Below are 13,879 nucleotides of genomic sequence, written 5' to 3'. Positions count from 1 at the left end.
GAGATTAGGAGCACTCCCTTTAAGAGTGTGCTCCTAATCTCAGCTCGTTACCTGTATAAAAGACACCTGGGAGCCAGAAATCTTTCTGATTGAGAGGGGGTCAAATACTTATTTCCCTCGTTAAAATGCAAATCAATTTATAACATTTTCAACATGCGTTTTTCTGGATTTTTTTGTTGTTATTATTCTGTCTCTTCACTGTTCAAATAAACCTACCATTAAAACTATAGACTGATCATTTCTTCGTCAGTAGGCAAACGTACAAAATCAGCAGGGGATCAAACGCTTTTTTTCCTCCACTGTAGCTCGTGTGGTTAAGTGTATTAGAATTGAATTGATTGCTCCTATTTTTTGTTTCCTCGTTGTATTTGTTCAATGCAGGCTTTATGAAGGCAAAGGAAAGGAGGCGTTTGAGAAGTCAATTATGCAGGTTTTCATTTCCCTCAATGACATGTTGAGAAATGCTTCGACGGACAAATTGCTACTTGCTCAGGTATCACCGCAAGACACATTCACACTTAAAACTGCTGTCTTATGTTAATGCCCTGCAGTGCCTTAACACGTCTGAGCAGCGAGGTTACAAAAGCAGTCCACATTTTCACTTGTGGACACATTGCATATTTGTTGTTCTCTCCCAATTTCACGATAATTTGTTTCACCGAAGTATCTCACGGTTATTAATTGCTTAAATACGTAACATACGTTGAGGAATTATGCATTTGACCGCACTTTCAAGATGTCGACGCTCACTTTGGTAACATGTGACTTCATTAATCGAACATCACAATTTCTTCTAGTTAAAAAAGAAACGTTGTGCCAGAATGATGAAGGATGAGTCGCCGTAGTATGCAATTTCTTCTGACATTCCTTGGGAGTGCTTGCGTAACTGTATAAAAACACACGTGTACTTATAGGTATGGAACAAACGTTCCATTTATAACATTATTCAGGTTTTAGAGTTTATTTCGTGTAACCAGATGAGCACTCGAGAGACCAGGATTAGTCTTCATTTCGCAAGAGTGACCTGGGTCATCAAAGTGACAAAAACAAATAAAATGAAGCATGGCAACGAACCAAATATTTTGTGGCTTGGCTCTCCAACACACCGGTGTGCTGTACTAGTGACGAATTGGCACGTTCTGTTTACGTGACAACCCTTACTAGTTGGCTGTGTCGGGTGGTGGCGGGTTTAACGACACATATTTACGCGATCTAACCCAAATCCACTATTATGGACAAATATAAATCTGCTCGCTAACAACTAATGACGTATGATGGTTACTTGTACAGTGTATTTTGTTTGTTGTTGGCTCTTTTTTTTTCCCAATTGCCAATTTTAAGAGCTTTGCCCATTCATGCTCGTGTCTTTCAGGGTGGAGCTTTGAAATACCTCCCAAGGATCATTCCAGACCTTCTGCAGGTGTTCAAAGAAGTGGAGCTTAGGTGAGTCCCATTTGTAAAAAGATGGGGAACGTTGCAATTCGACACACATGTGCTGCTTGCATTTGGCATTGGTTCACAAACACAAAGCCTACGAACACTGAACACATTTGTCAATACCACTCCCCTTGCTTTTAAGGCAGTGTCACCATGATTTTGCGAAGATCAATATTTATTCAAGTGGTTAAATAACAAAACGTAAACTTCTAAAGTATTGTACGTGTCCTTGCACATCCTTTTCGGTGATCCTCTGATGGTTGAGGGCGTCCCCATGCCGTCCCAATCGTGGGGGTTGTTTGATTTTACTTCACCGTGCTCGTCAATGGCGGTTGGTGGAGGCGGGGCAACATAGATAGTGGAGCACAGGGTAGTACAGCAGTGGATTATGCTGCACTGCTCTACTGCCCACAATGTTGCCTTGCAAGCCCGACGACAACCTGCTTACTCGTTGAGTTCAACCATCCACGCAGTATCAGAATCAGAATCTTTATTTAGACTGGAGGAATCCTAGAAGCTATGAAGCTCTTTTTCACAGATGTCCACAGATGTCCAGGCTCAACCCTGCCTGGCTCCCGATATCTGTTGAGATTGTTCGAGCCGATTTGCTCATAGGCTCTAACATATTACTGGATATAGGAATAGGTTTTACCCTTTTAACTGGCACAAAAACTGACACCTTTATTCAAGGCATTATGTTTGCAATAACCACAACACAAGCAGTCAAAATGCAAAGAAAAAGACAACTCTGATAATAATATGCATAATAATAATATGCACTGTCCTTGAATTTGATTGGTCCACACCCGAGACAGCTTTTCTTAGAGCCTAGTCTCCATTGGTGTTGGACCAGAAGACGCCAAAAGGCGTACAACTCAAAAACAGCGCACTATCAGAGTATTGAGGGCTCGGGGTGAGCATTAACATTATGAGACCTCCTTTGCCAGAAACAAGATATAGGAATAGGTTTTACCCTTTTAACTGGCACAAAAACTGACGCCTTGAATAAAGGTGTCTTGTGTATTGTTATAAAATCATAACTTATATCTCTTGCTCTGTCTTGATCAAAACAGCAAGCTGCTTGTGAGGTTTATGTCCAGCGTGTCTCCCGAGCGACTCATCCGCCAGAAGCAGCTCTGCATGTCTGACATCGTGCACAGTGCTCTCTTCAAGGACCATGGTGAGTCTCTTTCAATGCCACACTTTTTTTAAGGTCCACAATGTCAAGGGGCCTGCAACAAACACCACTATAGCTTGGGTGGCAGGGATGCGCAGTGGTCATCATGGTGCCTCAGCAAAAGGGTTTGTGTTCAATTCCCAAATCAAGTGCATTTGTAGAGTTTGTATTTTCCCTCCCTTTTCTGTATGGGTTTCCTCCAGGCTCTTCAGCTTTCTCCCATAGCTCACAAAAGCATACAATGTAACTGGTATTGGCCAAATATGCCAATGCAGAAAATATTACCTCCAAAATACTTAATTGAGATTATACATAGGACAATCGCCCACATATGCAGTGCGTTTTTTCAGGCCTTCCTGAAAAAAGAATATTGAGACTCAGGGGGGCTTTCCTGGGTAAAACAAGCATAATAAAAAAAATATATAAAAAGGTTTGCTGGCTGGCCGGCTGGTGCATGGGCGGACAAGTGCACGGAGGTGATGTCACCGCGCACATCTGCCTAATGACGTCACCCGCATCCCGCAACGTCCGTGTGTCACGCTGACGTCACGCCTCTCTCCCCTGCCCACATACGCAGTGCGTTGGTCGTGTGGGTTGCTTGACCGCCACACTAGTCAGTGCACGTTGAAGGGAGCGCCCAAGAAACTTTTTCAGATACCACTCTCCCCTGATGTTAGCTGTGGCTGGGAATTGAACTCAGATGGCCAGGTTAATGGCACAGTTTCATGTTCTTGCGTATGGCAATATGTTGATGCGATAAATGCCAATGTCGAAAGTTCATGTAGTTTTGCTGGTCCTCAGTTGAAGAGGAAAGACCACAGTCATTTACTGTATGGTCTATAGTTTGAGTTTCATGGCCACAATTTGCACTGTGTGGCTCGTCTTAAACGTGCCCTTCGTGAAGGATATGTGCGCATTGGCCTGTCGATGTTGTGATGTTGTTGATAGTTACACGAGTGTTTTTCGAGGAATGTCAAAGCTAGGAGGTGGAAGGTTGGGGTCTCGAAGGAAGGGTTTATTCTGGATATCCGTGTTGTTCCACTCGGTTTTGCCAGTGTTCTTCTGGATTTGGGTGAGATTCTAGGATTCTGACATTGGGATCCCAGAAGGGGGATCGGGACTTGAGTCGGTGGCAAGGTAAATTGTTGAGGTCATGGTTGCTGGGAAGGTTGTCGTTGGCAAGAAAGTGTGTAAACTCCCTTGCAATATGCATGCCAAGCAGATGTTTGGTAGCAGAATGTTCTCCAGGGGAATGGTGTTGATTTCGGTGAAGAGGTTTGCAAGCCATCGTTGTCGGTCGCACGCTCTTTAGGAATTGAGGACACAGGCCTTCATATCCCGGTGTCTTGGACTTTTTAGCGACAGCGCATATGGCATGGTTCGATATGTTGCTTGTATTAGTTGACTCAAGCCGATTGGGCTTTGTTTCCCAGACAGCTTGCTTGGGTGAGCTTGTGGAAAGCTGCTGTGGGTGATGGTGATCAGTGCTCTGTTGATTTTGAGGCACCTCGATTCCACAGGAGCTGCCAGGCTTTATGGCTGGAGTGAGTGAAGTCCAAGCCTCCAGCAACATCTTCCCAACATTTTCTTGGACTCTAGCAATGCAGTGCCTTTATCATGAGCACCAGTTCAAATGAACAGTTTAAAGATCCGTTTTGTTTCTGCTTGCTAACATGGCATATGGCTATTCTGATATGCCCTCAGGATGTAGTTTTTTTGCAGCAGATGTCAGAATTTGTATTGATTTATCAAAGGTTTTAGGCTTTGGCTCAAGGTTCTTCAATTGGGCTTTGGTTTCTTTTTCAGAGCCAGATTAGTTGGCCTTCGGAATGTATCAACGTGGCCATAGATTTTGTTGGCTTTGAGAAAAATTTACTTTCACTGTTTGTGAATCAATTAGTGGCTGTCCTGTCTTGTCATTTGTGATGAAGCAGAAGTCTGGGTTGTAGTCCTCTTTCCATTGAGCTGAGTGAAATGTATGTGTCTGTTTAGGGTCGTATATAAGGAAAGTGTTTTGTGCCGATAACCATTCCTTGGGTTTCTCCCCGGCTTCGTCATTTTTTGAGTAGCTCCATCGTGTGTGGTGGCTGTTGAAGTGGCTGCTGGCAGAGGTGGTGATGGCCATTCCTTTTTCGAGGACTTATATACATTGATGACCATCATATGACCGACTGTCGATGTGCCGTCGCTTGTTGGTGGTGGACTTGAAAGCGTAATCCATGGCATGGTGAACTATCCGCTGCCCCACCGCTAATAAAATCTCGGCGGTTTCATTAATAAAACAAAGTGTGCATGGTACACGGAGTACCGTGCTGATATAACATTTGAGTAAATGACAATGATGAATTAATTTGCGGTGTCTTGTTGAAATTTCTGTTTGCACGCATGGGTGTTATTGGTTTGCAAAGATGTGATACTGTGTGACTAAACTAATTAAGAGGTAACATTTTAATCTTGATTTGAAGCTTTCATGACTGCAGGAATCTACACTCTTTGGTTCTTTCGGTGAAGTCACGTAGGTATAAAATAAAATAAATCACGACGTTTCGATCGCAACACAAGCGGTCGTCCTCAGGCGGAAAAATATATAATCCAGCAGTGGAACAGCTGAACATATTCCCAATTGGCCTGTTGTTGAAAATTGTACTGTAGACTTATATAGTCTCGTGTGGTTTTATTTCCCATCAATGAAGATAACAGGGTCACTCCTCCAGTGCTTGAAATTCCAACCATATTCAGGACCATTTCTGCAAACAATTGATAAGCCATGAATCACAAGTAATAAATCACAGTCCCTGAATCGTATGTGTTCATTGTCGTACTGTACATAAACGTATCTGAAATTAAATAGCGAGGAACCATATTAAACATTGCAGATGATCGAAGGGGATTGCTTAAAAAAAGTCATCATCCATTACCATTATTTTTTGCCATTGTTAGACAGCCCAGGCCGCTCAGAGTTATGGGCGAACGGCTCGTAATCGTGAGTTGAAATCCTGCTTGGTGGTTGACTCAACCCGTCATCCTTTTGGGGTAGATAAAATGGGCAACACTTTTGCGGGGATGTCAACAGTGCTTGTCCTATGGATAGCCTCATCCTCATCATAGGAATGAGGAATTTAAACACTGGCTTACATATTTCAACAGGGAATGAGTACCGGCTTCAGTTGCCCAATTTGATCACGATCTGACTTTAAATTTTGGTTGATTTATATTATATGGTTCTTTCGGTGAAGTCACGTAGATAGAAAAATAATAACAATAAAATTAAAGAAAATTTTTAAATAAAGTGAATAAAATTTTATAAAAATAGCACGACGTTTTGATTGCAACACAAGCAATTATCATCAGGAGAAAAAAGAGGGGGCAAACTGTTGAGGCAGGCTGTTTATAAAGGTTTAGAGATGGGCGGGGCAGCTAATGTTAATGTAGGAGAAAGCCCCGACACTGGCAGTAGGTCTACACCAATCAAAGAGCTGTTTATAAAGGTTTAGAGATGGGCGGGGCAGCTAATGTTAATGTAGGAGAAAGCCCCGACACTGGCAGTAGGTCTACACCAATCAAAGAGCTGTTCATAAAGGTTTAGAGATGGGCGGGGCAGCTAATGTTAATGTAGGAGAAAGCCCTGACACCGGCAGTAGGTCTACACCAATCAAAGAGCTGTTTATAAAGGTTTAGAGATGGGCGGGGCAGCTAATGTTAATGTAGGAGAGGCAGAAAAGGATGGCATGCTACCCTTCTTGGATGTCTTAATCAAAAAGAGACCAGATGGCTCAATGAGCCACTCTGTCTACAGGAGGGTAACCCATACTGACGCCTACCTGAAGCCTGATTCCCACCACCATCCATCCCAGAAGAATTCCATCATCAAAACGCTACACCAATGTATCTCTGACCATGAACCCCTGACCAGTGAAATCAAACACGTACACCAGGCTCTCAAGGCGAATGGATATTCTGACTACACAATCCACAAAGCCATCGCCCCAACTGCGGGGAAGGAGCCATCTGAAAATCCAATCAAAACCATCACCTTACCTTACATAGCAGGGATAACCAAAAATATTTCCAAAATCTTGAACAAACACAAGATCCAGGTCCGATTTAACACAGTGCATAAAATTTGTGACCTGATCCCATCTGTGAGGGACAAGATTCCTAACATGCAATATCCCGGCGTCTACAAACTAAGCTGTATCTGTGGCACCAGTTACATTGGGGAAGCTAAGCGACATGTCTTGGACCGTGTTCGTGAACAGAAGGCAGATCTGAAACATGGCAGGACCAATACTTCTGCCGTGGCTGATCATTACTTTAATGCGGCTGGCTCACATTAGATTGATTTCTCTAAGACAATGGTACTTTGCAAGCCGACTGGCTATCAATAAAGATTCGTTCACGAAATCATCTATATATACAGACACAGACACAATTTCAACTGAGAAGACGATTTTAAACTCAGCAATCATTGGAAAGATGTCATCAAGCACTTTGGGTCATGACTTGATTTGTGTTTTCTTGTCCACCTCCACCGTCAGCAGTGTGGGTGTGTGGAGCGAGGTGCAATGCTTTGATTGGTGTAGACCTACTGCCGGTGTCGGAGACCTCTCTTACATTAACATTAGCTGCCCCGCCCATCTCTAAACCTTTATAAACAGCTCTTTGATTGGTGTAGACCTACTGCCAATGTCGAGACCTCTCCTACATTAACATTAGCTGCCCCGCCCATCTCTAAACCTTTATAAACAGCTCTTTGATTGGTGTAGACCTACTGCCAATGTCGAGACCTCTCCTACATTAACATTAGCTGCCCCGCCCATCTCTAAACCTTTATAAACAGCCTGCCTCAGCAATTTTCCCACTCTTTTTTCTCCTGATGATGATTGCTTGTGTTGCGATCGAAACGTCATGATATTTTTATTGTTTTTTATTCACTTTTTTATTATTTTATTTTGTTATTATTTTTCTATCTACGTGACTTTACCTTACTGCAGTCACGAAAGTTTGAAGTCAAAATTTAGTTGATTTGGCAATCTCTAAAATAAAAAGAACACAAATAGGAGCAGCGTGGCTGCACAATGTCAGACGGAGGCTGATTTTCCTTGTTTGCCTGTCTCGCGATCCCCTGTTATGATCTAAGACTACTAATGCTCAAAACGCTGTAGTGCTTCTCCAGAGTGCACGCCATCTTGTTTCTTTCTCGAGGCAATCAGTCAAAAAGTCTGTATATATATCTCTCTCTCTAAAGTGAATCCACCGACCCAGCACTGTTTAAAGTGATAATTTATATTCCCTTGCTCTCACAGCACTCTGAATTCCTTCTTTCTTATTAACTCCATTGTATACCATCTCTTTTTTTCCACCCTTGCGCTTGGAAGAGGACTTTTTTTTGTGCAGCGGCATACAGAGCATCCGCTTGCACTAAAACGGTGGTGGTAAAGGTGCAGCCCTGCAATTGCTTGCTCACGCTACTGTTGGCAGAGTGGCCTCCACTAGAAGGGAGCTCTAGGGAGGGGGGGTGGGGTGGAATTTGGCATACTATTCCACTACGGCCAGACGTCTTGGAAGAGGTGGGAGTATCCACACGATACCCCATCACCACCACATGCGTCTTGTCGATCGACCGACTACGGCGAACCAATTTATTCTACTGTCGTGCCGGGAGATGGGATAGAACCGGCGACTTCTGGATTGTGGAATGTGCTGACCATGACCGCGTGCTAGCCATGACACCACGGCAGCATCCCGCTTGCACAATGCCACGCTGTTCATTAGCATCGGTTACATGCGTTGAAATGAAATTGTAGCGCGTATCCTATCATTTTGTTTTCAGCATTGGAATTGCATTTTTTTTTTAGCATCACCATTTTGCACGCTTGTAAAATCGGTGATTCATCTCTTGCTGTGTGGCGATGTTGCACGTGGGGAGAGGTCATTGCCTGAAAATTTCCACGGTAATCACAACGTGGTATTCGTTATGGTATTCATAACGTCGTGGTGTTTCACACACACACACAAAAAACACCTGCCAATCAAAATTCCAGAATAGCCTGCCCTAAATTGGTGCATGCAATGACAAAGGGTTTTTTTTTTGTGACACCCGGTATAATTTTCAACACACTGTGAGGACTTGGCCCACAATAAGTCGGCCCCTACCACCCACTTCCCCTCGTAGTTTGATAAATTGTCACGATTCACGGTGGGTGATTCGATGCAGGAATGTTTTCTATTGTGGTAAATATAGCGGCCTCTAGTGGTAGTAGGGATCATGCAAATATTACTTGCAATGTATATATGTACAAAATAATATACTTACTTACACGTTTAAATTTGTATATTATGAGCATGTGAATCGATTTTAACGTATGAATCTACAAGCCACGTCTATCCTTCCACTATGATTTCAAACTGTCATCCATCCCACTGCCCTCTCCGGCTCACAATCTGCTTAACAATTCTAAAGGGCGCGTGACAAATCCGAAAATAGATAGAGTTATGAAATTGCGATGAAATCAGCTCGTACGCAGGTTCTGGGTGGATTGTTACATCGCAGGATCGAGAGAGATGGCGGCAGTTTGGGGAGGCTTTCATCCAGCAGTGGATTCAGAATGGTTGATGATGATGATGATGACAGTGAGCATAATAATACATTTTTTAACGAATCGATTAATCGTTAGATGCTGCTGCTGTTGTTGGCAATGCTTTCTAGAGTGCCGCCAAGTTCTCCTGCCTGTCATGACGGACCACATCAAGCTATGGCTGAGCCACATGGATGAGGCAGAGCACACGGTGGCTCTTCTGAGCGACATCGTGGAGGTTCTGCACAGTGACAGTGTGGTGAGTTGTGGTGTCTAAGTTTCACCTTTGGTGTCGATTTAAAATGCATGCCTTCTAACCGAAACGAATAAAAAAACTATCTTGATTTGAAGCTTTCGTGACTGCAGGAATCCATACTCTTTGGTTCTTTCGGTGAAGTCACGTAGATATAAAATTATGAATAGATCGCGACGTTCGCTTGTGTTGCAATCGAAACGTCGTGATCTATTAATAATTTTCTATCTACGTGACTTTACCGAAAGGATAAAAAACGAACAACGAAAAAAAAGGTCCCAGCTTTGGGATGAAGTCCCTTGGGGAATTGTGGATAAATATAAGCCACACACGTTTAGCAGACGAAGAAAAAAAATCAATATATAGTTAATTTTTTTTTTAAGAACTTGATATATGTTGTTGATCCAGTAAGGATCAGTCCTTGCAAAGGGCGTTAAAGTTTGTCATCGACATTGCTTACTCCTGGTTAAATAACAATCTTGGCTTGGGTCCACTCTGGTGATGTTTTTATGAAAATTGTATTTCTCCTTCACATCCAAGTTTTAAATCGTTGCACATCACTGCAGCGTTTACAAATTCGACCGTGCAACTGCCATTTTTAAACAAACGACCTTCAGAAATGAAAATTTAACTTAAACATTGCTTTAAATCTGATTTCTCGACAAATGTGCGATGGGAAGGATGCTTTATTTGGATTTTAGTCATGTAATTGTGCACAATCTACTTATTAGTGTATATTCCCTGTAACTAGATAATGCTGGGGTAACGTTGGCATGGCTTGAACCGTTGGACCAACATTGGCCCAATGTCCCATATTTTCTGGATTGCCGTTTTCTCCGAAAGTAAGATGCACCCCAAACTTTTGTTTTCATACAGGGAGAATATAGGTGTCTCATAACCCAGAGAATATGGTGATTTGTACAGCAGGATTCTATTTTTATAAATACTGTTTACATCATCACCATTCTTTGCCACATTGACCGCTGATACCCATTTACGACATAGCCATGTTTTAAAGGCTGTACCAAATGTCCATTGTGATTTATCGACGTTGAAAAACATTACTTCCAGCAGGAGGAGCTCATGTCACGCTTGTAAATTATTTATTTATCATCAAAATTGCTTTCAACCAAGTTTATGAACAATACTTCATCATTATGATGATGTATTACATTGTATGAAGCATATACCAAGGACCATTGAGTGACAAAAAGAAGACCGTCGATTAGAGAACATTCGCGGGTTAATAAAATAATTAGAACTGCTGAGAAGAATAATTTGTCTTGGGCAGGACTCATCGCTGGAAGGGGTTGATGACCAAAAATAATAAGGGGGTAGCAGCTAAGGAATGGAATTTGTCCGAGAGGACGTTCACTGAAGAGAAGAAGTGATGACATCAGTTCATGTGTAGGTGTTAGGTGGATCATGACATCGCAGGATCTTCGTAGGTGGCGGAGCGGCTTTGGCGAGGCCCTCATCATAGATGATGATGATGATAATAAAAAATAATGTTTATAATTACAGAATTGAGACTTTTGGTTTTTCGTGTACATTTTGCGGTACAACATCATAGCATATATTCTTACCTCTTACTTTTATGTAAATGATTTTACTTTGGGTGGTCTGCACACATATATGCTTATTTTTACCTCTATTTTTATTTCAATTTAATTAATTCCAATTTCATGTAAATAAAACAATTTGTCAATAGAAGCGTATAATTAGTGTATGTATATAATGGATGTGTTTATCTGGGTGTAACGGTAATATTTATGCAATGCCAAGCTTTGCATCCGAAAACTGGACAAGCAACTTAACAGCACACCCATTATTAACACATCTTATTCGCATTATTCAGTTGTCAATCATGCCACAATGTTGGCAGCAACAACAAAAAAAGGTAGCGCAACGTGCCACCAACCTTCACACTTTTCTCATTACCTGTTCCCGAACTAATTTATCGGATTAAAAAGCCACAGTTTAGACCACGTTTACAAAAAAAAGCAGATGGAAGCATGTGACCGGAGTTGCAATGGTAATTTGTTTTCAGTTAGGTCGTTTATTTACCAATAAATTCACATACAATTTGTCCCTCGACAGTTTAACGTGCCGAGCGCCAACTTTCCGTGGAGCAAGTCACTATTTGATGTATCCCAGGTGTGCAACCTGAGACCAGGGCTCATACTTAAATGTGATTATTCTTTTGTTTCTGTGCCAGCAAGCAGCCTGCAGAATGGTGGCTGACTGGGCTTAGTAAATTGGTGGGTAAGATAATGATGGATCGTCTGGAATGTATTGCTGGGAAGAAATAAAGTCCCGGCAGGCTATGTGGGTGGAAAAGTTATCAGAGTGAGCGACTTGCAGAGATCAGACGTGACAGTATAGGTCATTTCCCCTGAAAGCCTACAAATAATATTGCTGTCAAGAAAATAACTACATTCCACCTTTTGGCTGATGCAATATATTATGGTTGTGATGCTTTCAAAATATTTTTAAAAATAAATTTATATATGCAGAAATCATTAAAAGGTCCTTGTGTGTGGAACATTGAGAATACGTCCTTCTGAAGGTGTCTTAAAGAGGTAATGAATACTATCCTTGCATAGTAGAGAGATGACAGTAAGACGAGCGAATATTCAAATTTGTTTGAGTTCACGTGGCACAAAAGGTCAATAGGGCACAGATGGAGTAATTCATGCATTAAAATGTATCCTGGGCTTTTGCTCACATTTAATAAAGTGAGAGGACTAGGCACTTGTCAATCCATTTCTCTGGAATATTTTGAAGAAGTTGGGTCTGTTTTTAACGTACAACCATCCCACCTGCTGCTTCAGCATATGTTTTGCTCTGAGATCCAAGGTGTATATTAACAGGGTGAAATGGGGGTAGCTCAGAGGTTATCTTGCCACGTTATGAACCCTGTAACCTGAGTTAAATTCTCGGCCACGGTTAACTTCAGTGGCGAGGGATATCTGAACCAGTCATGCACCACCCCCTTCATTTCACTAAAAAAGACAAAACGTGGTGAAAAATGGTTAAACAACCCCATGAGTGATATGGCATGAGCAGGCTTTCATCCATAGCCATTTTGCCGAACGTAAATTTGATATAGAATACATTAATTGTTGTTGATGCTGTGTGTGTGTGTGTGGTTTGGATCTACACAGAAATATTGTACTTTATAAGTTTCGATTATAAAATCCGCTTACGTGTTACTGAATACAAATATGAATTCCATAAATATCACTAAGTGCCACCCCTTGTGTGGAGACCAACCAAAGTAAATTCAACTTCTGAAAGAATAAGCGGGCAAGTTATTGCATTTGCTTGCAAATATATCGGAGCCTAAAACTACTGTGACATTCAGCATTGTGTCTGAAATTGTGGTCACAAAATACCTGTAAATGTAAACGAATGGTAATTTCATACCAAAGTGATTTACTTTTCCAGTTTATATTTAACATGCCCTCCAACGCGAGGCGAACAGGCACGTGTGCTTCACAGTTGAAGCATAACATGGACTGACTCAATTAACGGTATGCACAGCGATCGCCTATGAACACGTCACACAGAAATGTGCCTGATCTCATCAGAACTCAGAAGCCAAGCAGGATGGAGCCTCGAGAGAGAGATGCGTGCTGTATTGCCAATTAACCCTCATGAGCTGCACGGCATAGGGCAAGGCCCTCATCCAGCAGTGGATTGACACAGGAATGTACATGCACACATGTGCAGTGGGTGGCTTTGGGTATAATGCAAAATAGAGAGACTTAAGGTTGTCTGAAAAGAACATTTCAAATACAACATTGCATACTGCTTTCACGGTGAACATTACATAATCTTATTCTTGGTTCTTTTGGTAAAGTCACACACGCAAAAGAACCAAGAATATGAATCCCTGCAGTCACGAAAGCTTTAAATCAAAATTACATAATCTCTTTGATTAAATGTCCACAAAGTATGCTAAATTATACACAACTAAAACAGCTTTTCACAGATAAGCTGCTGTACCGTGTAAAAAAAATTAAATTATTGGGATGTTTCGCTTTGCAAACAGAATATCGCGAACAATTTCTTCAAAAATACGTGGGGGAAAACCTGAGAGTGCTTTTCATTCTGTCATGCTAATTTAAAACGTCGCACCACAGCTGCCTCACTGCCCACACATAAGGAGGTGCGGACTCACGCACGCGTGTGTATGCGTGTGTGTTATCAAGTAGTGGGGAGCGGTGGTGTAGCAGGTAGCACGCTGCGCTTGGAATCCGGTGTCCCGAGTTCGATTCCCGCTCACGGCCAATACCAGTGACGAATACCTAAACTCGTCCTGGGCCTCCCCTACGTCGACTCAGTCTCAAATGAGTACTTGGTGCGGTGTACAAACATCGCCACTCGGGAGACAAAGGCGGTCGGGCGTGGTGCTCGCCATCCACCCCC

At 42.2% G+C, this 13,879-nt stretch overlaps 1 protein-coding gene across 2 annotated transcripts in view; it reads left to right on the top strand.

Annotated features, from left to right (window-relative positions):
- Positions 1 to 13,879, top strand: part of LOC116941304 (dedicator of cytokinesis protein 1-like) — a 227,278-nt gene that overhangs the window by 37,853 nt on the left and 175,546 nt on the right. For both annotated transcript variants that reach the window (XM_032952216.2, XM_032952215.2), the window contains exons 24-27: positions 382 to 493; positions 1,373 to 1,443; positions 2,511 to 2,617; positions 9,324 to 9,451. In XM_032952216.2, coding sequence (XP_032808107.1) covers positions 382 to 493; positions 1,373 to 1,443; positions 2,511 to 2,617; positions 9,324 to 9,451 — 418 coding nt within the window. The remainder of the gene's footprint in view (positions 1 to 381; positions 494 to 1,372; positions 1,444 to 2,510; positions 2,618 to 9,323; positions 9,452 to 13,879) is intronic.

Source organism: Petromyzon marinus, chromosome 11, assembly GCF_048934315.1.
Source record: "Petromyzon marinus isolate PM22_M1 ecotype Great Lakes invasive population chromosome 11, UKy_Petmar_22M1.pri1.0, whole genome shotgun sequence".
In the NCBI taxonomy this organism is placed as follows: Eukaryota; Metazoa; Chordata; class Hyperoartia; order Petromyzontiformes; family Petromyzontidae; genus Petromyzon; species Petromyzon marinus.
This window is presented reverse-complemented; position numbering and strand designations above follow the sequence as displayed.